The sequence below is a fragment of the Alligator mississippiensis genome, chromosome 11 (genome assembly GCF_030867095.1).
Source record: "Alligator mississippiensis isolate rAllMis1 chromosome 11, rAllMis1, whole genome shotgun sequence".
Lineage (NCBI taxonomy): Eukaryota > Metazoa > Chordata > Crocodylia > Alligatoridae > Alligator > Alligator mississippiensis.
The window spans coordinates 35,610,377-35,636,556 of record NC_081834.1 but is presented as its reverse complement, the minus strand read 5'-3'; the positions used below and the strand labels follow the sequence as shown (position 1 = coordinate 35,636,556).

The 26,180-nt window shown below is 43.5% G+C and overlaps 1 protein-coding gene across 12 annotated transcripts in view; it reads right to left on the bottom strand.

The window, feature by feature from the left end:
- APBA2 (amyloid beta precursor protein binding family A member 2) overlaps positions 1–26,180 on the bottom strand; it is a 259,348-nt gene that overhangs the window by 96,094 nt on the left and 137,074 nt on the right. For all 12 annotated transcript variants that reach the window (XM_019477583.2, XM_019477581.2, XM_059714814.1 and 9 more), the window contains one exon: positions 13,005–14,005. In XM_019477583.2, coding sequence (XP_019333128.1) covers positions 13,005–13,967 — 963 coding nt within the window. In that variant the 5' untranslated portion in view covers positions 13,968–14,005. The remainder of the gene's footprint in view (positions 1–13,004; positions 14,006–26,180) is intronic.

Sequence of the window (26,180 nt, the reverse complement as noted above, 5' to 3'; positions counted from 1 at the left end):
ACAAACATGTAAGCAAGGCTTGTAACACTGTCTCACACAACATTCTCATTAACAAGCTAAGGAAATACAGACTACATGAAAGTACTAAAGGTGGATACATAATTAGTTGGATCCTTGTACTCAACCAGTAGCCATCAATGGCTCAGTGTCTAGTTGGGAGAAGGTATCAAGTGGAATTCACCAGGCATTCTGTCCTGGATCCAGTATTCTTCAATAGCTCTATTAATGATCTGGATGATGGGGTCAATTAACACATTTATGGACAAAACCAAGATGAGTTATAGATGCTGTGGGGGACAGGGCTTGGATCCAGAATGACTGGGATAGACTGAAAAAATGGTCCACAGTCTATCAGTTGAGATTCAACATGGACAAGTACAAGTCCTGCACTGGGACAGAACAACTCCATACACAAACAGACTAGGGAAAGATTGGGTAGACTACAGTACTAAAGAGAAGGATCTGGGGTTTACTGTGATCCGTAAGTTGAATACGAGTCAACAGTGTGGTCTTGTTGCAAGAAAAGTCAACAGCATCTTGGTTTGTATTAATAGGAGTGTCACCTGCATATCAAGGGAAATGATTCGTCTGCTCTATTCAGCACTACTTTGTCCAGTTTTGGGCCTCACACTTCAAGAAGGATGTGGACAATTTGGAAAGAAACAGAGACAAAATGATAAGGGCTTTGGGAGGCAAACTGATGAGGAAAGGCTGATGAGGAAGGGCGCATAGAGACAAAAATGATAAAGGCCCTGGGAGGCAAAACTGATGAGCAAAGGCTGAAAGAACTAAGGTTATTAAGTCTGGAGAAGAGAAAACTGAGGGAGGGGAGTTGATAATAGCCTTCAAATACCTGAAAGGTGATTACAGAGACTATGGAGATGGGCTTTTCTCAGTGACCACAAGGGACAGGACTAGGAGCAAGGGATTCAAGCTTCAGTGGGGGCAATTTAGATGGGAGATTAGGAGGAACTTTGAGTCTGAGGGTGGTCAGCATTGGAACAGGCTGTAAGCATTGGTTCCAATGCTTACAGAACCTTCATCCTCCAAAGTTTTGAACACTTCAATACTGTTTGTCAGCAGTCCCTTCTCTAAGCACAAGTCACCTGACAAATGAAAACTAAGAAGTACCATTAATAGTACAGATACAACAGGCTGTATTTGATAATCTGTTGACAGCAATCCTTTTTACTGCCTCCCTTTCCTTTAGCGATTTTATTAAGTTGGGAAAGACACATTGATTTTTCTATTTTTCGTTGTCATGAGGCTCTTACTAAAAAGTTATGACTCAGACAGTATGCACAGAGGAGCTGTTTATGTTAGAGAATGATTAAAATGGTTACAGAGTCAACCTATTTTATTTGACAGAACTAAACTCTTACTTTGGATATTAGAAGGTAATTTATCATTTTGATAAAATTGTTTGTTTTGAACTTTTACTCTTAACTGAGGTGGCCAAAATAAATTGTAAAACTTGGCAGACAAGATCAGAAATAAGGGAATAGATAAATATTTCAAACACACACACACATATTATTAAAAAAAGAAGCAAACCTCCACTTGCACATATTTTCAAGTGTGCTTACTTGCTTTGAATGAGTTATCTAATGTAGCTAATACACAAGGGTATTGAGACTTTAAACTGATAGTAAATTATTTTCTTACGATGGATGGTTTCTAGTGGGCACATCTACATGTGCAATTAATACAAAGCAATAACCACTGGAGCTTATTGTTCTGGAGTTTATTGCTCCCAGGCACACTGTTTGATTGCGAGTCAGGACTGCAACACACTGAGCCAGGTTGGAGCAGCCCTGGCAGGAAGGTGCCCCAGGGGTCAGCCTGCCAGCCTAGGGCAGCTCCCCCTGTCCCAGTTTAGTGTGCTGCAGACGGTCTGTCTGGGGCATGACGGGGCTCCAGTGTGGAGCTAGCCAGCAGGCAGCCCCCACACTGAAGCACCCTTGTGCCCCAGCCAGTCAGGGCAGCATCTACACATGTGCTGCTGCAGAGTAAAAAAAAAAATGGCTGCGGAGTTAATTAGTTTACTCCAGCCTAATACGGGTGCATGTGGAGATGTGGGATATTTACTGTGGACCTAGTTTTCTCTTCAATAAACGTCTCAGATGCACCCAGTGGCCATGTCCAAATAAGCGAGCACAGCTGTACAGTTGTTCTCCACACTGCAGGGGAGCAGCACGGAGGAGTTTTTTGACCCCTGGATATCCCCCCCTGACACAAGCATTCCCCAGGGACAACTACCAGCAGCACAAGGTACACGGCCACTAGTTGTCCCTGGAGAACCAAACATCCACACCACATGTGGATGTGGTCAGTATGTCCAACTGATGCATGATACGTGGTAAGCAGAGATCAGAAATGGTGACTGATACATCACTAAGAATGCTGTCAAACTGGAAAGCTCTTACAGCTGAAGAAAAACATTCATACATTAGTTCAGGGTAGTACCATCAGTCTTGTATATGGTAGCAAAGCAGTGTGGAATTCACAGTGAATATTTTAGTCAACTCTTTAACAATTATGAGCTCTTGTGAAAGAACAGAAAGGATAAAAGAATAGCCCCAGTGCACATGTCAAGCGCATTAGTGAGGATGAGCAGTCAGAAGATTTGTAACCTACTAGACACAAGACCATCAAATACATTCTCATGGTTTATGAAGGTTCTGTTAATCCTTTTAATCCCTTACGAGCATGGTCTACTGAATGACAGGTCTGGCTTCCTACCCATTAATCTGAGTGGAACATTGTGGTCCTACCCCTCAGAGCTGTGGTCCTCAACTCTAATGTAAAGTGGGCCACAGCCCTGCACTGTCTCTGGGCTTAAGAACATCAATCTCCTGCTGGGAAAGTGTCTCTCCACTCTGCCAGAACCAAGCCACCTTCTCCTTCTCACATACAAAGGAGATGCAGGGAGGGAAGCAATGTTTCCTCCTCATTCAGATTTATTTCCCTTTAGACCAACCAACCTGCAGTTCTAGTGCAGAGGGAGATGCATCCTGTTTTCTCTGTGTTTCCTTTGACAGTTATTAAGGGTGCACTAGAGAGGGAAAAAGCTTTTCATTTTCCTTATTTACTCTTTCCCTCTTTCTCTTCACAAATAACATTAACTTCTCTCCCTCTGGCTTTACCTTTGGCAACACTTGATTATACTGCTGTTTGTCACTTACTGCAAATCACCCCATTAGAGGAGGTTTTGATCTGCTGCCACCACTGTTCTAGTTACAGTGTGAGCTACACTTTAGACCCCTTATTGACTGCACTTTCAAGTGACAGGCTGACTTCTTGAACTTCACACAAAAAATTAAAATCTGCAGGAAATATGCTGCTCCTGGGTCTTCTGCTCACCCCAAAGACCAATGAAAGCCATCATGCAGGGAGACCAGTGGATGTGATATACCTTGATTTTAGCAAGGCTTTTGATATGGTCTCCCACAACATTTTTGCAGGTAAGCTAAGGAAGTACTGACTGAATGAATGGATTGTAAGGTGGACAGAAAACTGGCTGGAGCATTGGGCTCAAAGGGTAGTAATCAATGGCTTGATGTCTAGTTGGCAGCCAGTATCAAGTGGAGTACCCCAGGGGTTGGTCCTCGGCTTGGTTTTGTTTAATACCTTCATCAACGACCTGGAAGATGGCATAGAGTGCACCCTCAACAAGTTTGCAGATGACACCAAGCTAGGGGGAGTAGTAGATACGCTGGAGGAGGGTAGGGCTACAATTCAGAGGAACATAGACAAATTGGAGGATTGGGCCAAAAGAAATCTCATGAGGTTCAACAAGGACAAGTGCAAAGCCCTGCACTTAGGGTGGAGGACTTCCATGCATCAGTACAGGCTGGGGGATGACTGGCTGGACAGCAGCTCTGCAGAAAAGGAGCTGACGGTTACAGTGGAAAATACGCTGAATATGAGCCAACAGTGTGCTCTTGTTGCAAAGAAGGCTAACTGCATACTGGGCTGCATCAGTAGACATGTTGTCAGCAGGTCAAGGGAAGTAATTATTCCCCTTTTTTCTGCACTGGTGAGGCACCATCTAGAGTGTTCAGTTTGGGCCCCCCCCCCACTACAAATTGGACAGAGTCCAATGGAGGGACACAAAAATGAGGAGGGGGCTGGGGCACATGACTTATGAGGAAAAACTGAGGGAACTGGACTTATTTAGTCTAAAGAAGAGGAGAATGAGAGGGGTTTTAATAGCAGCCTTCAACTACCTCAAGGGGGTTCCAAAGAGGATGGAGCTAGACTGTTCTTAGTGGTGGGGGATGACAGACAAGGAGCAACAGATATTAGGAAAATATTTTTTACTAGGAAGGTAGTAAGACACTGGAATAGGTTATCCAGAGAGGTGGTGGAATCTCCATTCTTGGAGGCTTTTAAGACATGGCTAGTCAGAGCTTTGGCTGGGAAGATTTAGTTGGGACTAGTCCTGCTTTGAGCAGAGGGTTGGACTAGATGATCTCCTGAGGTCCCTTCCAACCCTAATTTTTCTATGATTCTATGATCTCTGTGACTTCCTAGCACTGTGTCTGGGTTTGGCTACCAGAGGAGGATGGGACAGGTTGTGCCATGGCTGAGAGGGTACAGGCACATGGATCACCCTCTCACTCCAACTGGGTCTGAGTTGGACTAGGTGTGTCCCCTGCTCCACAGTGAGGCCAGGTCCACTGGCCATGCTCCCACCCCAAACCTTCCAGGGACTTCTATCTGATGACCACAAGATGGCTGGCCACCCTCCAGCCCTGAACTTTACAGGGACATCCACCTGTCTGTCCTAGCTCCGTTGGACAGGCCACCCACCAGCCATGACTGCTCTGGGGACATCTACTTGACAGCAAAACACCTTCCCACCTATAGCCCACGCTAAAATGGCTTGGGTGTCTGCCAGCAGAGGCCAAGCCCCAGATGTGACAGGGTCCAACCACCTACTCCAGACCCCAAATGCAAGCACCAGTTCCCACATCCTGGGGGTGGGTCCGTGCCAGGGTGTGGTTTGTGGGGCGGTTTGGGTATGGATTTTCAAATGTGGGGCTTTGGTTCTGTGTCTGAGTCTTGGGTTTGGGGTTTCCAGGTGAGTATCCAAGTGCTGGGGTCTAGCTCTGTGCCTGAGTCTTGGGGTTCTGTTGGTCTTGGTTTTCAGGTCTGTGTGTAGGTCATGGTATGCTTCGGGATGGGATCTGGAGGGGTGTAGAGGCATGGTTCAAGGTCTCAAGTGCCTGGGGGTCTGGGTCATGTTTGGGGGACATAGCTATCCCTGCTTCCTTCATTATCTCCACCCATATCCATCTATGCATACAGCACAAGGTGTAGCCGAGGAAAAGGGCTGGGCTTTCTCAGTGCCAGGATAGTCAGGGACGGGATCCACTTGGCATTAGACCAGAGCAACTCTCAGTAGGGGAGGAGGGGAGTGAGATCATTGTATGTTGGGATGCCAGAGGACAGCAGACTAACTTGAGGAAACATTAATTAGGCCAGTCTAACCCATACTAATCTAAACTCAGTCTTCAACACACACAGACTAACTTTATACCACACACACCATTTTTAGTGCTACCTAAGCAATGTGAATACCTGCACACCTAGAGGTTTAGACCAAACTAAGCTTGATTAGATTGATCTAAATGTAGTGCTTGAACATACCCTTAATGGGTCTCTGAAAAAGTCTGTACAGGTTTTAAGGCAGGGGCAGGCAATTATTTCAGGCGGAGGGCTGCTTACCCAGTTTTCGCAGGCCGTCGAGAGCCGCATGGGTAGCCCCACCCCTTGACAGATGCCCCATCCCCTGGTCACCTTCTTGGGACCAATATTCCAATGTCTTTGGCCCCAATACTTTGGGAAATTGGTCCCATGTCCCAGGGCCAGCACCAGTGGGGCTCAAAGTGGGGCACAGGCTGGCAGGGGTCTGTGGAGCTGGGCTGGGCTGCACCAGCAGGGAGAGGGGAGTGCTGGCCCGGCTCCATAGAGATCCTGCTAGCTGGGACCCCGTGCTCCTGCCACCCTGCTCTGGGCCCCGCCACACTGACGCTGGGACACCGGTGCGGGCCCCGTGCTCCTGCTGGCTCGTGTGCCCACTCACTTCCAGTGCCCCCCAGCACCATGGTACAGGCAGGGGGCAGCACACAGCCCCAACCCCCTGGTCACTGGCAGGGAAGAAGCTGGTGCTGAGCATGGGGCGGCCCCTCGCCTGCTTCACGGCCAGCGCTCCCTGCTGCAGCCACTTGCAGCCTGCACGAGGCTGTCCAGAGCAGGCACAGGCAGCCCCAGGCAGGCTGTGAGTGGCTGCAAGTGCGGGGCACTGGCCATGGGGCAGGCAAGGGGCTGCTTTCCCCCCTCCGTACTCAGCTTTTCCCCAGGCCACTTTTCCCTGGGCTCCTTCCCTGCCTGGAGTCCTCCCCTGCCCTTCCCCCCTCCCCCCCTTCCCTCTTACCTGAGGTTCTGGCTGGGGCAGCCACGTGCTCCCAGGCCAGAAGCTGTGTCTGGGGCTTCCAGCTGGGGGGGGCCGGGTGGGGCCGGGCAGGCCCTGCTGTTGTGGGACCCTGCCAGGCTTCCCCTGGGTCCTACTGCCCTTAGTTCCTGTCATTTTTTACAGGAACTAAGGGCAGATAAATATGAATTTTCTACATTTTTTAGGGGACCCACAGGCCAGATAGAATGGCTTCATGGGCCGGATCTGGCCTGCGGGCTGTATGTTGCCCACCCCTGTCTTAAGGGCCCTTCCACCTCCATGATGCCTGGCAGGGAGAGGCCTAAAAATGCATGTCAGAAGTAAGGTTTTATTTCAGCATCTCTCTTCTTAAATTCAATTAAAATTGAAGGTAACCAGCACCTCAGTCCACAGCATGTAGCAGGATCATGTCAATGGTAAACTCATCCATAATTTGTACAGCAAGGTGTGCCTGGTTAAAGATACTTTGATTTGCTTTATGTCTTTGGAAAATGTCTCTTCTACTTCTCCTTTCTGTGAACCTTGGTACATACATAACAAAGACTGTTGTTATGTCTTTCTGCCTTGACAGTCTACATATCCTCTCTGTTCTCAATGAGACTACCTATCAGCTTTATCCTTACCCGCAGTGCCTCAGCAGACTCTCTTCTCTTGCAAATTAGGAGTATCGCTTGACCATCACCTCACATGCATATCACTTCCATTCTTAGCTAAGGTGGATGCCTATGCCACCATATCTCTGGTCAGGAACCCATTCTCCTTTCTCAGGAAGAGACAGAAGCAGTGAAATACTGCATATGGTTCAGTGCCCTGTGCCTCTGAGATAATTTTCTCTTGACAACATTTTTGTTGAAAAACTGATTAGAAAGCAATATGTGACTGGCTACATGCCACGTAGCATGAATCATTATAGAGCAATTTCAAAACCTCAGCCCAAAGAATGACTAGATATAGCATTTTAAGTTAAAGCTCAGACAGACAATCCACAAGTTACCATGCACCTTTATGTATTTTTAGAGCTATGACAGTTATATCTATTTTCTTAAATTACAAAGCTCCCATTTGCTAATAATCTGACATGAATAATACATATACAATGAGGTTCAGCCCAACCTCTATTGAATAAACTTTAAAAGGGAATAAAAAAGTGTCAAAATGAAAATTCAATCTGAAATTCCATTAGAAAACTTCCTGAAAAAAATTTGATCCTTGCATCAGATTTCAGTATATTGTCTTCTTATTCAAGAGTTCTTCTTGAATACTGCAAAGACCTTGAGCTTAATGCTGAAGCTTGTCCAATCTTTTCAATAACAGAAACCAAAGGGCCTTGTCACACTTTCACTTGGAAGAGTTGTAAATCATTGGAATATAGTGACTCAATAAAGCTACTGTGCATTAAGAGATAACCCTTCCTTGAAACAGAACAACTTACCAACACCAGGAGAGCACTTAACCCATATTAAACTGCTTGAACATGCGTTTGCTTACATTTAAACTGCACTTAGTGGGCATGTCTACATGTGAAATTAACATGCCTGAATAATCTCCAGTGCGATTCGTGCCAGAGTTTATCATTCCCGGGTAATGCATTTACACGTGCACCCCAGACCACAGTATGTTGAGCCAGGTCAGTGTAGCCCCAGCTGGCAGGAGGCCTGGGGGGTCAGCCTGCCAGCCTGGGGCTGCTCCAACCTGGCTCTGTGTGCTGTGGAGGGGCTGGTTGGGACACAAGGGTGCTCCAGTGCAGGACTAGCTGGCAGGCATCCCCCACACTGAATCACCCTCAAGTCCCATCAGTGTCTACACATGTGTTATGATGCAGTAAATAACTGTATTTACAAGTACTAACCTACCGTGGCATTTATTAGTTTACTGCACCCTAACAGAGTTGCACACGTAGATGCTGAGACTACTACGGATCTAATTAGTCAGCTCCACAGAAAATATGTCATGTAGACACACCTAGCAAGTATTAAATTGAATAGGTGACACCACCCAAAGGGACATCCAAGTAAAAAATTCAATCCAATAAATGAATTGTCTATCATTTAACAACAAAACATGATAACTATCAAATAATTATTGCCTCCCTCACACATGGGCAGACTATTCAACCCCAATTCACACTGGCAGTATTTACACTGGCAGTTTAAGTCATGGAACATGAAAAAGTATCACACGACTGGCCCCCTTTTAAAAAATGATCATTTAAATAGAGATTTTAAATCTGTGGTGCATGTCTCAAATTGCTATAGATCTCCTTTAAAAAAAACTCTTTTTCTCAGGATGCTATTAAAAGCTGATCTGTTTCATTAACATAGTTAAACCTAAAGACTTTCTCTTATTTTTCCACAGGAGTCTTAGTATTATAATATCAAAGATTTAATGGAATCATCTAGGTTAATTTAATTTTTAATTAAATAATTAACCATGGGGTGCTTAATTAAATATTATGATTTTCCTTACTGATAACTTCAGTGAAACTGAAAAAAGAAATTTGTACTTTTGAAGTTTTATAAGTTACTTTAATTAAAAGATTAGAGAAAACATAATTCAAGCATATTTATTAGGTTGTCAGTCCCATACTTGTTCTGCCATTTACCTTCCTTTAGGTAAAGCCCATAAGCAAATAACCAAGACATAGCTACTTAAGTCATATTCAGACATTTTATTAGTACAGATTTTGCTCTATTACCATATTTACCCAAATATAAGAGGACCCTGAATATAAGATGACCTCCAATAATTAGATTCTATATATAGAAAAGGTATAAATTTGTTATAATTTTCCAGGTATAGAATCAAAATATTGGAGGTCTGCCTTGCATCTGCACCCCCCACTACAGCAAGGAAACTACCTCTTGGGGATCAGATTGCCCTCTACCCCTCCTGACTTCTTCTCCCCATAGCACCTTCTCCCCCAGCTCCTTACTGTCAGACCCTGCTGTCCTTGAACTCATGGAAGCGAGGGGCAAATGTGTAAACACTGACCTTGAAATAAAGATAGATGTAGTAATTTACATATGGTGCCCATAGACTTATCTCATCCAGAATTGATGCATTTCAACTTTTTTGAAAATGCCAAAAGTTTCAGCACAGACAGTCCATGACACACTTCTAAGCAGGACTTCTATATAGCACAAACTTTTTTTTATTTTTTTATTTTTTATTAAAGGAAATATTTTCATGTCCCAGGTCAAATTAGCCAGATCAGGTACAAATCCATTTGAATCATGCAAGAATCATATGTGGCCCTGCTACTGGCAACTATCCTCCACTCCAGCCTGGGGCTTCAGATACTTCCAAATCCTTTGGCAGGCTTCCTACATGCAAGCCCCAAGCCCAGAGGCTTGGGGTTCAGTTGCCCCCAAGTTCCACTTGCCCTCAGCTGTATGACCACAGGAGCAAGCTAGGGAGGAGTGGACAAGGGTGGTAAAGAAACAGGAATCATTGGAAATGGGAAAGATAGGCATAGCTCAGCTGTGGGAGTGAAGAGAAAGTCAAAATGTATGCAGCGTAGTGGCTCACCAAGGCTTGAAAGAGTTAGAATTAAGAAGGCCCACCACCATATATCCTATTCAGACAGCCTCCACCAGCCTATCCTTGTGGTAGGTTCCTATCATTGTGTTTGCCCAATATGGGCCATGCATTTTATGGTAATGCTTAGTATTGGCTCCATTTAATCAGCTTTATAGACGGTTTCCATTACTGAGCACATACTGCTTTTGGCAGCACTTTAAGGACAGGCAATGTATTTAATAAGGTTTCCTTGTACACTAATGTAAGGCAAGGGGCTTTTTTCCAATGCTGTCTTGGGGTGGGGAAGGGAGACAGGGGAAGTGGGGGATACCTCATCTTGTATTTGAGTAAATATGGTAGGTAGTAAAGATGCATTTAAAAAAAATGCAAGCTTCAAAATTACTAATCCAATTTTATACTAAAATGGAATAAGATAAACCTTTAAGAAAAAAACAACTTCAAAATGAAAACACACATAGGCCTTCTCAAATTTTGATCCCAATTCTCAGTCCAGGGCTTGTTAAAGGAACACAGAAGGTGTAGCAAAACTTCCAGTTTTTCTTTTTTTTTTTTCTCTTGTAAAATGCATTCCCTCCCCTTCCCCAACCATTTCTAACTTTGTTTCTCCCTCTCTATTCCCTATAGATAAGTATTAGTAAGCTAAGATGTAGGATAAGCTTTAACATTTTATTTTAGGTAGTAAGTTTTATATCTCTCCCCTCTGTGATATAGATCTACTGTTTTATAAGTGATAATTTTTATGTTTGCATTGATTTTTTTACTGCTTTTATATTGTGTGATTACTGTTTTAGGCCTATATATATATAAGTTAGCATAAGTCATGTCAAATTTCCATCTTGTAATGTCAAGCCTCCATCTTATCCCCATGCCTGGTTGTGTAACCTATGATTCATACTACCCCTCCTATATAACTTGGTTCCTGAATGAATGGGGATGAATGAGGGTGCTTGAGAGACAATGGCAGTAGGTCTAAAAATAACTCCCTCTGAATGACAGAACTGTCAACACCAATACCTGGACCAACGACCCAGCCATTGGAACCACCCTCAGCATTCAAAAAACAAAAGATGAGGCAACCCACCATTGTGCCAAGGCTGCACATGCTCAGTATGAACATCTGGAACCCTCTGAAACAGGACTGACATTACCTAGACAGGCCCTCCCATAGGAGATGATAGTCAGTCTGCCCCATTAAGAGGAGTAGTGAAGATTGACTCCTTGGGAACCCCATTTCCAGCTGGACAAGCACCATGCCACACCACCTATCTACCCCAGAGGCCCTGCCGGCGACCCCTTCTAGACAACATCAAGCTGAAGGAGACCCCAACTGGCAGGGATAGGTAGATATCACCGGCATATTTCCTCCTCCAATTTGGACTCTCTCTCTCTCTCTCCTCCCAGACTTCAGCCCCTGCACCAAGTCTTTTTAACCCCTGTTGCCAATGTGTGTGTGTGTGCGCGCGCGCACACACACACACACAAAGGAACCAATAAAATATTGTGTCACCATCTCCCCTGTTCAGTAAAACCACTGTCATTTGTAACCCCGAGTTGGGTTGTGTTTTACTGAGCCCTGGTCCCTTCCCTATCTTAAATTCTGGTATCTGTCTCTCTCTCTCCCTCTTGGCTCTCAGCCCTGTTCCTGCCACTTTTTGCCTCTTCTGTCCCTTTTCTGCAGACTCTTAGCCCTGTTGCTTTCTGCAGGCTCTCAGCCCTGTTGCCGCCACCTTTTGCCTCTTGCCACCTCTTCCTAATCCCTATCTCTCTCTGCCTACACTTTCACTCTCTCTCTCTCTGTGTTCTCCTGCCTCCCCCCACCACAGCCCCACTCCCAGTTTTCCTTTCCCCATGTACCTCTTGGCTCCCCTGTAGCCTTCTTGCTCCAGCTCCAGCCCCCAGGTTTCTCCCCGGAATTGCTCCTTTGCTCTGCTGGGTTTCTGCTTTCAATTAACACCAATTAACCTTAAGTTACACCAATTTCCCTCCAGTCTGCCGGGTCTAATCCCGGCACTGGCAACTTTCACCTCAGTCTCCACCAGCAGTAACCTAAAATAACCCCAAGCCTCAACTTCTCAGCCCAGCTCTCTAGTCTACCGGTTCCAGCAACTTTCACCCCCTACACTTTCATTCTCTCTCTCTTACCTTAACCTTCCCCCAGGTATCCCAAGTACACCAAGCACATACATACACACCACAACACCCAAGTTAGGAACTCACCTGTGTGTATGTGTAGGTGAGTGGTATGTATGTGAACTGATATACATGTATGCCACTGTGTGCATGATATACAAATTAGTGATCTGTGTATGTGTATTGGGTGTACAGGTATTGGTAATTGATTCTGGTCTAATTTCTTTTGGTCTGTATAGTGTGTGTAGGTGCTTGCATTGGTGATAGGTGTGCATTTGCCTAGGCTGATAATTTTGGATGTGTATGTGCCTGAATTGGTAATGTGTGAGTGCACGCCTGGTGGGGGTGCATGCACCTAGAGTGTGCGTATGCACCTAATTGATTTTTTTGAGTGTGTGCATGTGTAATTGTACACCACGCCCTCCTGTCTAACAGAGCAATATTGAGATTCTGAGAGTTGGCCTGATCCCACAGGGCAACAAAGGGACAAAACCTACTTTGCATCATTATATGTTAAGGATGTCTAGGAGCTTACTTGCTAATAAATAGTCCTTCTTTAAAGTATTTTGCCTTCTCAGTTAGCAAACTGCTTATGGACAGGTGTAAACAATTATCTTTGTTGAACACACTAATGAGTAAATTTTCTTTATTAAATATACTTTAGATATCACATATTAAACCTTTAAATTTTTAAAATACTGGTAGAATGCAGACATACAACAACTGAACCATTCCAAGGTGTCACTGATTGGGAACTGGTTCACAACTGTTGTAGAATATGGTGGAAAATCTTTATGTTTGTCCTAAAAGTAACCTAACAGAAAATGCATCCTCTATATAATGTTTTCTTATTAAAAAAAGCAGAGATGCATACCTGTTCTTGTGGCAACTTCGGTCTGTCTTCTGGAGTTCTTGACTTTGTTTTAAAACCTCTTGGCATGTCTCCAACATGCTTAGAAGCAGGTGGAATATTCAATGATTTTGGTCTCCCCTCATGCCTGTTGGCTGCATGACCAGCATCTCCTTTTGGAGAAGTGTCTTTATATTCACTTGGCACATTTTCAGTCCCGGCATGCTCAGGGCTCATTTCTGTCATGCTATTAATGCTGCTCATGCTCATGCTCATTTTAATTTCAGCTACAATCTGGTCAATATCTTCTTCCTGCTCTTCTAGTTCAGCATCTTCTTTTCTAGCATGGTAGGGTGATACCCCACGTGAGTTTCCATTAGCTTCTGGTGGGTAATAGTCCTGATAGCTTTCTTCACTTTGACAGTATTGTACGTTTACTTCTTGGTCTTGAATCTCCAAAGATGACACTTCATCCTCCAAAATCTGAACACCATTATCCTGGTAGTCTTGACCTTCTGCCACTTCGCTGTCATCTTGGTGCTGGATTTTAGCTTCAGCCCATTCTTCTTCCACAGCCTCCTGACATTCATCAGTTTCCACATGATGTTCTTCATGGGAAACATACTCTTCCCCATTGCAGTCCATTCCTTCCAGATAACTGTCATCCTCTGGACAGTACCTAATGTAGTATGTGATCCCTTCCTCCTCCTCTGGCAGGCCTTCATCATAGTCCTCCTCTTCAGAGGTATTATTAACATAATCAGAGCTAGAGTCACCATCTCCACTATTATCATTGCACTCTTGTTCCACTGGGGTAGGGCTAGCTTCTCGAAAAGTTGCTAGCTCAGGTTCCTTTGCTGTGTAATCTTCAATAGGTAGATCATTTCCCTCAGTTTCTGGCTCCCTGTTGTGAGATGAAGTAGGGCAAGCTCGCACTCTATGATCCAGCATGCTGGCTGTGGTGTTCTGACGTTTCCTGTTTGCCATAGCCAGCTTCTTATATGACAATCATTTCTAAGCAATTACTGTAAGGAAGATGAAAAACACACATTCAGAAAAAGGCCAGCAATAGAGACTGTAGTAATGCTAATTGGAAACACTGAAACTGCTAGTTTACTTTGGCATAAAGTAGAAACAGTTAAAAAAATAGACTCACAATTATCTCTTCAAAACTAATCAGGAGTGTCAAAAGGTGGATGCTCACTGGCATAACAGAGGTTAGATCCCTTGAGCACATACAGAAGGTAGGAAACCAGTTTTAAAATAGTCACAGAAGTAATTAAGCTCAGAAGCAGATAATCTACATGCAACATTACATCTTTAATTTAGTCTTTTATTTCACAGTATCTTTACTATATGGAAGCTAGTGACTCATTTCAACATTTATTTTCAGGAATATTATTTGTGGGAGACGATGGTATATGGGAAATTGATTTGTATATTCATAGAGGCTTGCTAGGGTTTTTGCAAGGGAGGTACACACATTTGTATGCTATATTTAAGTTATATTCATATGCAAATTTGGCTTTTAAGCCAAGTTGTTCGCATTAAGGAACTATTTAAAAATAATCACTTGGGCAATGAAAGGAAGAGTTAAAGATATTCTAGTAGTTTGTTGATGAATGCTATGCAAATACCTATGTACATTTTAAAAATTAATCCTAAACCTCATTTGTCAGTCTTCCTCTTTCATATCCCTCTGCCGGTAAGGAGTCTCTCCACTGTCTCCCACAATATATGGCACATTTTTTTCAGCACGCAAATTAGCCTTTCGTTCTCTGTACGTTATACATTGTATTCACTCATGAACTTTCCAGGCTCTCCCACAGCTAACATGAGGAAACGCCCACTAACCTGGAAGCAGGTTAGGGCACTAAATAACACCACCATATTATGATGAGCAAAAATAAAGAAGGTTAAGCACTACTTGAATTAGAGATACATCAGATTTCCTTTTATTGATAGCCACTACACCTTGGATGTTCATGAAATAGGATCTAAATACTGCAGAAAAGGGTAAAACATTTGTTATCATACATTTTAAATAAAACACAAAGGGAAATCTGACACAACTGTAATACAGGCACAATGCCTACTCCCACTAGCACCTTGTTTTAGCATTTATACTGTATTTATTTAAATATCTGGCTTATTTACATGTTGAGTCCAGCAAAATATTATAAAATTTGACATCCACAACCAGGGTAAAAAGTGAGTAACCAATCTGAGACATGTTTGACACTAGTATTAAATTATTACACATGAATTTTGCAAATTGCTTGTGGTTACATTATGTATGGCTGTCAAATCCAACTTTCTTCAGTACATGTATTTTTCTGTTGCTGCCTACCTCACTTCCAGTTATGAGTCTCATTATAAATCTCAAACTAGTGCAGCTGATTCAGTTATGTGAACTGAAGCATGGTGGTTTTTCATAGATTTTATAGACATTAGGGCTGGAAGGGACCTTGGAAGATCATCGAGTCCAGCCCCCTGCACCAGGGGCAGGAAGTCAGCTGGGGTCAAAGGATCCCAGCAAGATAAACATCCAAATGTTTCTTAAAGGAGTCCAGAGTGCTTGCACCACCTCTGGTGGCAGTCTGTTCCAGGCCTTGGGGGCTCGGACAGTAAAGAAGTTTTTTCTTATGTCCAACCTGAAACAGTCTTGGAGGAGTTTGTGACTGTTTGACCTTGTCATCCCTTGGGGTGCTCTGGTGAACAGACATTCCCCCAGGTCCTGATGTACATCCCTTATAAATTTATAGGCAGCCACCAGGTCCCACCTGAGCCTGAGCTTTTCCAGGCTGAAGAGTCCCACGGCTCTCAGCCTCTCATTGTAAGGCCTGTTCTCCTGCCCTCTGATCATGTGCGTGGCTCTCCTCTGGACTATCTCAAGCTTCTCCACATCCTTTTTAAATTGTGGAGCCCTGAATTGGATGCAGTACTCCAGCTGCAGCCTCACCAAGGCCAAGTACAATGGGAGGATGACATCCTGGGATTTGCTAGAGAAGCATCTATGGATGCAAGCCAGACTTTTGCTCGCTTTACCAGCTGTGACATTGCATTGGTGGCTCATATTCATCTTGTGGTCAATCATGACTCCCAAGTCCCTTTCGGCCGTGGTGCTAGCAAGTGTAGCACTGCCAAGCCTATAAGCGTGCTGCGGGGTTTTTTTTCCCCCAAGGTGGAGTACTTGCATTTTTTGGTGTTAAACACCATCAGGTTCTCGTCCACCCATTTCATGAGCCCATCCAGGTCAGCCTGGATCACCATCCTGTCCTCAGGTGTGGATGTTTTACCCCAAAGTTTGGTGTCATCAGCAAACTTGTCCAATCTGCTTCTGAAACCAATGTCCATATCATTAATAAAGATGTTAAAGAGGATAGGTCCAAGGATGGAGCCCTGGGGGACCCTACTGGTCATGGTGCACCACGATGATTTACTTCTGTTGACTACCACTCTCTGGGTCCGACCTCAGAGCCAATTCCCCAGCCATTGGACTGTAATGTAGTCGAGGCTGCAGTTGGCCAATTTTTCCATGAGATGATCATGGGACACCAGATCGAAGGCTTGTTTTAAATCAAGATATATGATGTCAATCTATTCTCCCTTGTCCGGGTGATATGTCACCTGGTCATAAAAGGAGAAGAGATTGGTCAGGCAAGACCTACCCACAACAAACCTGTGCTGGCTATCCCTCAGGATGTTGCCATCAGCCAGTTTGTCAAGAATGGTGTCTTTGATAATTTTTTTCCAAGATCTTCCCCGGGATAGAGGTCAGGCTAATAGACCTGTAGTTCCCCGGATCTACTTTCCTCCCTTTCTTGAAGACAGGCACCACACTTCACCTGAGCACCATGAGTTCTCGAAGATCCATGACAGTGGCTGAACTATGATGCCTGTAAGCTCTTTAAGTACCCTGATGTGTAAACTGTCTGGGCCAGCTGACTTGAAAGTGTCCAACCTCTAAAGGTGTTCCTTCACATGGTCTATGTTGATGAAGGGTAACAATTCTCCCTCACCCTGGCCATCCTGTACCGTACCGAGCAGGGCCATCCCTTAGGACTAGTGAAAAACTGACGCAAAATACCCATTTACTTGCTTTAAGTCTACTTAATAAAAATTATCATACATACTTATGAAATGCACTCCACAAATGATATTACACCATTTACTATGGAGACATCCCAGACAAAAGCATGATAACACTGAGTTAACTAATTGCAGAAATCACATATATGCAACAGGACAAGCTGCACAAATGAAAACTCTTATGAAACATGACGGGTCACAGAAAAAATACTGAAACTAGCTGGCATTATTTACCAATAAAGTATGAGTGTTTAGGCCACTTATATCTGTAAGCAAGCAGGTGGGATAAGACATTATTTTCTAGATCCCAAGTGGTTATTAAACAGGTCATAAAACACTTCAGCCATAGCATGTTTTATTATCTGTGTACCATATCCAGAGCTCAGAACACACTACTATAATATAGCCACTTTCCTCTGAGGCAAGGAAATAAAGGCTAGGGACAAACATTACACATAAACCCGTTTAAGTGATTAGAAACTGGTTTAAACCTGTAACAGAACAGATGTTCAGAGCACATAAACCAGTTTGGAAATGGCTGAAATCAGTTTGAGATAAACCTGGTTGAATGTAGTATCAGACTTAACTGATTTGGGTCAAACCAGTTTATGCAATGTCTGTGTCCTCCAGCATCCCAGACACTTTGCAGACCTGGGCGGGACTCTCTGTTCCACAGCAGGGCTGGCTCTGCACCTCTGCTCCCTAGCTAGTTCCAGCAGAGACTGAAGGCACAGCAGCATCTTCCTGGCTTGCCCCCACCCATCACCACTCTCTGCTCAGGCAGGGATTTCCCGCAACGCTCTTCCACACCATGTACCATTGCCAGCATGTGATATGCTAGCTAATGCTGAGAGGTATCTGTGTAAGGCAGACAGGACAGTGTCCGCTTAGGGCTTTTTGGAGCTAATCAACAGGTCATGATAATGTCCCTCTGTTCCTTTCTTGGAAAAAGTTGTTTAAAAAGAGCTTGAACTAATGAGAGAGGCTTCTGTTTTCTTGATGGGGTGCTAAATGCTCTATCAATTCCCTGTTGGCTCCCTCCCTAGTCAGAAGCGGGGGCGGGTGGGGAACCCCTCCCTGACCAGAGCATCCTGCTGGGGCCAGGACACAGCCCCCCACCCAGCTCAGTACTATGGAAGGGAATGGAGGGCTGCTTTAGTGACCCCTAGCTTCTAGCCTGAGCTACTGCAGGCATTTGGCTGCATTTCTTCAGTACAAAGGGAATGTCTGTGCAGTTGCAAACCAGTTCAACCTCGCCAGGTTAGACTAACGTGCAAAGATTGAATCAATTCAGGCTTTCTGAATGTCTGTCCCTAGCCAAAGACACCAGGCACATGGCCAGTTATTACAAAGTGAGCTAGGGGTGTAGACTTGCAGTGTATCAGCTATTTTGCAGCAACTATCTGGGTACCCCCTTATCTGGTGATAAATGTAAGATAGCTCACTACTCAGCATACGTGTAGTAAACTACATCAGGCTTGTTGCAGGGCAAGACAGTGCCCATGAGAAGGTACTGCAGAGTAGCTGAAGCCCTTGTAATAAATGGCACCAAGGTATTCATGACAGAGCTTTGAAAAAGAGTTAGTGTCAGGAGATAAGACTGAGGAGAATAAATTGGGAATCAAAGGAAAAAGATAGACTTATCCTCCCAGAATGATCTCCAGCTACCTCAGGCTGAGAAGAGAGGAGCTACCTGACTGAAGGGAATTAAATGAAGGGGACTGACTCAATGGGAACAGTTAGCTCAGCAATAATCTTTACTACAAACTGGCTATTAACTGTCACTTCACACCAGCTATTGTGAATTCAGGACACATCATAGCAGAAACTGAATATTATACAGTCTGGCCACTAGTGCTATTTTCGACTTAGTTATGGTTACATTTGGCTGCTCATAGCAGATGTATTATATGTGCTGTAATCCAAGGTTGTAAACTTTAAGGCCTAAAATGTGACTGCAGTTCAGAACGGCATTTCTGAATATGCCACTACCCAACTATCTGTATCCTTAAGCAAATAAATGCCTTTGAAAATCTGCCCTAAACAGCTCATGTTTGACATGGCATGGATGAAAAGAGAGGCAGTCAGAGGAACAAGCAAAGGAAAACAACCTTGCAGTAGCTTTTTGAATGGACTAAGTAGCTAGCAATTGGTTGTTTGATTTCCAAATTAAATAAAAGGTGGCTAAAAAGATTTCTGTGGCTATACGGCTATATTGTTTTTTAAAAGGAAATGGAAATTAGATGTCACTCATGAGCAGATTTCAATTACACTCTACCAGTGTATTAGTACTGTTTTTCAAAGCAGGATATGTCTAAATATTTCCTCTAGAATTTGAGATGCATATAGATTATCATAATACGTAAATATCACAAATCAATTAAGCCACCTTTTTGTCAGACCAAATTAAAATGCATGCAGATTCCCAAACTCGATTTTATGAAAATTTTAATTGCACATATTTTGTCAAATAATTGATATAAATTACAATTCAAAAACAAACATGAAGAACAACAAAACCACTGAGATGATTACATATACAGGCAGTCCTCGACTTACAATGTTTCGCACTTACAATGTTTATAAATTGACACCCTATTTCAACTTTATGATGTCAGTTTCGACTTTACAATGCTTGATCCAATGTGACACCACACCAGCGAACAAGTTCACTGTGTCACTCATCTCCCTGGAGAACATCTGTCCAAACTTACTTGGACACTTTCTTTAAGAAAGCAGACAAGACTCCAGAGAAAGCTGCAGCCAAGACTCCTGAGAAGACGCCAGCCAAGAACTCTTCAAAAAGTCCAACCAAGAGCCTTTCAAAAAGTCCAGCAAAGTCTCCTCAAAGAAGTCCTTCCAAATCAGCATGATTGCTATTTGCAATATAAATACATTAATGTAGCTATATTACTCATCTATAATTGATTGAGAACAAAATTCTGGGGTATTTTTACTAAAAATAAGGTTTTGGGCCTTGGTTCAGGAACCAATCCCCCATTTATGAGAAAACTGGTTCCGAATTACAACGTTTTGACTTAAGATGCCGTTTTCAGGAACCAATTCTGTCGTAAGTCCGAGGACTGCCTGTATAAACACACAGCAATTGTACTGATATCAAAAGATATCAATATGCACTGTTATGCTGGCATGCTTCTGCAGCGACTCAACTGTAGTAAAAATGCTCCTTCTTTACCGTTGCTTCAGGAGCAAGGTTAGGCTGCTTTAGGTCATACAGAGACATGCCGTTTGAAGCATTTCAATTAGCTCTGAAGTTCTCCAAACAGAGAGGGTACAGAAGTGCACAACTGAAGACCTTAAAAAATGGCTGAAGCATTTCCTGAAATGCTTGTATACTATAGAGGCCCTTCGGCATCCAACAGCGCTCTGTTCCTTACCCCCATAGAAGGGGGCAGGAAAAGGTCAGATATCCAATGAACTTGGCTGTCCTTGGGGAACACCAGAGGCCAAAGCCCAAGAGGCATGCAGGGATTCCAGGCACATCTGCTGAAATCAGAGTATTCTAAAATTTAGAGCACTTCATGTTCATGTTAATCCAGGACCTCAGCTAACTTGTATTCACCACAGTAGACTGTATTTCTGATTCGTACGGTTTGGTAGCCAGGAATTACTAGTGAAGCAAGATATTACGAGAGATTCTGGTCTTCCATACGGGAAAATTAATGGAAAGATTCTGGTTTTGTTAAGACCAAAGGATTCAGAAGAAAAATAAATCCCTTGCATTAAAAAAAAAATCAAGCCATTTCCACAATAGTAAGGCAGCAACGTGCACTGCTTGAATTCGAGTCCTTTGCTGAATTTGCTTTGGTGGCATTTAGAAAAGTCATGCCAACGTATTCTGACATGCAAGCCAGAGAATAAGTACAGAATGTTACCAGTACCATACAATTCTGCAATTTGAAATATCCACTTCCAAAAAAATTGACTAATACTCTGCAATAGCCAATGTATCTGATCACAGCTAGGCTCAGGAGCCAGTCACATGATGCACAAGATACTGACCGGAGCTGTACATGTTTAAAGGGACTAAAACTGTGTGTGTGAATTCTGTTAGAGGAGAGGTGCACATATTAGGCTAATGAAACTAACATTTAGGAAGGTCCAGCCCAATGATTATAACTGGTACAACAGTTAGATTTCCTTTCAACACTATTTCAAAATAACTCTGAAGATTTATACATGCATTTAGGTCTAAATTAGGCCTCACTATAGAAACCTGAAACCTGTTGGCCTATCTTCCCAGGTTTTTCTACATTATGGCCTTTGCTACCTGGTTCCATTAAGTCACGCAGCAAGGAGCAGGCATCCGATGGGATGCCAGCAGCAGCATAATTTAACAACCACAGCTTTCAGCCTTCCAAACTCTCCATTGTTCTCTCACCTGCAGGTGGAGGGATGTGTATAGTAATTTATCTGCGTGGACGGTTATTAACTAAACCCCAAGGAGACCCAAATAAAAAAAAAAAGCAAACAACCCCCCCACTCCCCAACCTTAACAAGTTCCTTCTCACAAATAGATACTGATTTCCTTCAACTATTTGAGAGTGCTACTGTTCTGATACTTTCCACTGAGGATACAGTAGTTTTGACTTACCTACAAAACACTGTACAGCAAGGATTAACATTTGCCTAATTTTTCAAATGATATCTATGGCATTAATATGTTGTATAGCTAATATTAGCTTAACCTTGTTGCTTCCAAGATTGAAATTGAAGAAAATGTTTGATTAATATCTAACTTTTCTAGAGATAACAAGAGTTTGCTAGCCCATCAGTGAAATCTTCAATTGGGTTAACTGGTCTTTTACACTCAGGGCTCCTATACACACGCAGGGAGCCTGCTCCGAAGCGCTAGCGCGTCAGAGCAGAATCAATTAATTGAGTCTGCTAAAGCGCGTAAGTTAACACGTTCCAGCATACTCTAGTGTCACGTGTATCAGCATCCCCACGCTGAAAGATGGTGGTGGGGCACTTTGAACTCAAGCTTGTTTGATGAGCTTGAGTTCAAAGCACCCTCCCGCCATTTTTCAGTGTGGGGACACTGATGCATATGATGCTTGGGCACTTTTAATTAGTGTGGCTCACTAATTAGAGTGCTCCCACCATGCCTCCTGGAGCACATGTAAAAATGCCCTCAAACCCTAATGGTTTGGCTTACATCTCTAGCTTTGTTATTCCATCTTCCATTAGCACATGGGCAATCTAGGATTTAGCATCTCAGCAAAACCTGCATCAGAGTCCAAATGCAAATTTGATGAAAACAAGTACAGTATCCCTCAGGTCCCATCTTAATAGTGCATTTTTCTTCCTAGGTTTCAGCTTAGTCCTATTCAATATACCCTGTTGATTAACAACCTTTCTGCAGGTTGCTTCACACTAAATCTTAATCAGCCTTGTCTGAGATCTATAGTGCAACATGAATATTGATACAGAATTCCCAACAGCAGCTTTTATTTAAAAAGGTAACAATTCTTGCCTTTTAAAAAAAGCAAATCAGAAGTTTTCCATAGTTTCTCCAAAAGAAAGGTCTGGGAAGATAATTAACACCCAACTAAAAAAAATGGGGTGGAAAAGAAATCAGCTCCCAGAAGGGGCAAATCTCAGCTCTATATGGGTGCACAAATGGTTAGATGGGAAAACCAATCTTTTCCACTTCCAGAAACATGGTTACAGGTTAATAATTAGAACAATGAACAGGGAATGAGTCACTGACATTCCCACCATATCTTCTACTCAAATCCACATGGCCGTGGAGAAGGACCAAGCAACTACAAGCAGTCACACGGATCTACACACATAGAGCACCTTCACACATTTTTTCTGTATGGAGAGCCAATAAATCAGCATTAGAATGGACATTACCATATTTACTCAACTATAAGATGAGGTTTCCTCCCCAACCAGCATGGGAGAGAAGGGGGAAAGCCCCACGACTTATATTCACATATGAAGAGATGGGGGGAGCAGACAGCTGCTTGGGCTCAGACTCTGACCCTGAAAATGAGTCGGGGCCAGTAAGACCCATAGCAGCCTCCTGCCTCCCCCCTAACACCTTCCCCTCTGCAGCTTCAGTCCCCCCCCCAACTCGCCCACCCCACCTCCTTCCCTCTCCCTTACTGTCAGATGCAGCTAAGCTCCAGCTCAGGCCAGGGTCTCTCTTGGGCACGGAGCACATGACCAGCCAGTCAGCAGTGCTGATACTGCTGCATGGCCAGGTGAGTGCCAAGCTTCCATGTCCTACACTCCAGGAGGGGCAGACTGAGCAGTGTCTAATGGTAAGGTGGGAGAATGGGAAGAGACAATACTACAGAGCAAGGGGAGAAGAGGCAGAAACTGGGGGGAGTATGGGGAAGAGGAAGAAGCAGTGACTGGGGGAGGTGGGAGGCGGGGCAGAGGCTGTGGGGAGCTGGGGGTGGAGGGGTACAGGTGGAAGGGGGTCAAGAAGACTGCAGGGGAAGAAGTGGGCAGGGCAGAGGACAAGGGGGCCACTTGACCTCCCCTCTCCAGCAATTGCTTTCCCTGCTCTAGCAGTGGGTGGGGGCGGGCAGGGGGCAGGAATTCAGGACAACCCTCCAATACTTAAATTCTATACCTGGAAAATTATAACAAATGTATAAATTCTCCATATATAGAATCTAATTATTGGAGGGTCCTCCTATGTTTAGGGTCATCTTATATTTAAGTAAATACAGTAATACAAGTGTGAAAACTATGCAATAAAGCAAAACTTATAATACAAAATTCCATGCCATGTTAAAAGTGCTCTACTTTTTAATGTTATACACTACACAGTAGAGTATATATATGGAACCAGAGCCTATGAACTGGCAGATCTTTTCTGTACCTAAAGGTTTATATTCTTATTATTTTATTTAGAAAATTGGCTGAAATTCCTTCAACTATTCTCTAAAGCTGATAGCAGTCTGGGGGCCCTAAATAACTACAAGTATCCACCTATAGGCCTAGATCCTTATTTTATCACACTAGGTTTCTGTCAGGTGCTCACTACCCTCCAGTTTCTTTCAGCTTTGCCTGCCTTTCAACCTCCTTTCTCCCATACTTCATCATGTCTCTCTTGCAGTCCCTTCTCTAGCCCCTTGATGGGAAACTGGCATCCCATGTCTTACCTGATCTAAATCTTGCAACACATCCTTTCCCTGAACACCCATCTCTCCCCAGTCACACCAACTCCTTATAGAACTTAGTAGTTACATGGTTCCCCTGTCACACAATCTAAAACAGAAGTGGCCAACTTGCATGACAGAGGGTGATATGGGCAGCCTGTGTGTGGGGTGCATGGCAGATTTGGCAGGTAGAGCAGGGCAAGGTGCAGAAGGCAGAGAAAAGGGATCAGAGTGGCACTTGGGGAGTGCATAGGTTTAATTTGTGCTATACTTGCTAAAAGCCTTGTGCCCCCTGGCCGTGCTCCCCCAGTCTAGAATAACAAACACCTCCTCAAACAGTGTCTTCTGAAGACTCTCTCTCAATCCTTTTGGCTGTAAGACTCAACTTGCAGCTGATGACAACTTTTATTGATTGGGGCAGCATGCTTTGTGGCAGATGGTGGAGAATTCATTTATTTTTAAAGTGTCCTTGCACTTAAGCATTAAAGCATATTCAACTACCAATTTAAGATTTATTAGAACTGGTGTTATAGATTTGCTTTTCATGCTTGAAAATGTCTTTCAAAGAACAGGTGACTTCACAGCTGTATCATCTTTTCATATATCAGCACTCAACTTTATTTAATAAAAATTGAGAAGAAAAACTAACCAATATTCATCCTCACAAGTTCTGCTTAGTGTTACATTTATAAATTACTCAGCTCAACATTAATTTAAAACATGTCATCTTTCAAATGTACTACATTAAAAAGTTAAAATGTCTAATGGATTTACTTGATTGGAACTGATTACTACAATTAGTGTAAACAGCTAATTTAAGTGAAAAACATCTCTAACTTCAATTTTCTCATTGCATTTTTTCTCAGTATTACCCTTGTGGTGTTTCTCAGTACTGCCACTTGAATATGTTTTTCTTTGCAGAAAAGCTAATATATTCCCATCTGCTAATTCGACTAAACTGAAGCATGAACAATCCTACATTAAATATTGGAATCTAATACAAAAGCAGATTATGAAAGCACACTGGTTTGCAAGGATACTACTGGATACTTCAGCCATTTGATTCCCCAAAGGCCAAGCTACGTAACCTTGTTGCTCGTTTTTCAGCACACTTGACTTGGCAGGTCATGGGAAATCTTCATGCAGAGGAGCAACAGAAGCAAGATGCATTGAAAACTGAGCATGAAGGTGCTCCTATTTGGTCTTCTGGGAGAGAGTGCTAATGGACTCATCATTCCCACAGGAACCTGCAGCCACCTGCCAAATTCACAAGAGAATAAGTGTATTGGCATTGGCCTCAATAGAGGACAATGTCAGCAAATGAAAAAAGGAAAGGTATAGTAATTAGTAAGACAGCTACCTGGAATGTGTACTTAGTTCTCATCATCCAAGGGAGCAGGATATATGAAAAAAAGAAGAATGTGCACTAGAAATCAAAAAAGAAGCCCATGACATACCTTATTTATTTGATTCCAAGACTAGTATTTTTCTTTCCAATTTCACATGGGGCGGGGGAAGCCCCTCATCTTGGAATTGAGTATGAGGCAGTGGAAGGTGGCTGCTGCAGCTCTGGCTCTAGCCCCAACTTACTATTACTGGGCTGGCCTGGGACTGTGCTTCATGCGCACGACTTAAGTGGAGACGGAGCCTGACAGTACCAGAGCAAGGGTTACTGGGGGGGAAGAGGGGCAGAGGCAGCGGAGGGGAAGATGGGAGGCAGGAGGCCAGAAGGAGCAGGCACAAGGGGGGCCAGTAGCAGGGAGGGCAGACGGACAGGCATCAGGGGGAAAGTTGACCCCCCCCAATGTCTGCCTCCCTACTGCTCCCCTAATTCCTGCCCCAGCCAACATGGGGGTGGGGGGAATGCATTTAAGACAATCCTCTAATAACCATATTCTATACATGGGTATAGAATAAACAAATTTTATAAATTTTCCATATACAGAATCTGATTTGGGGTGGG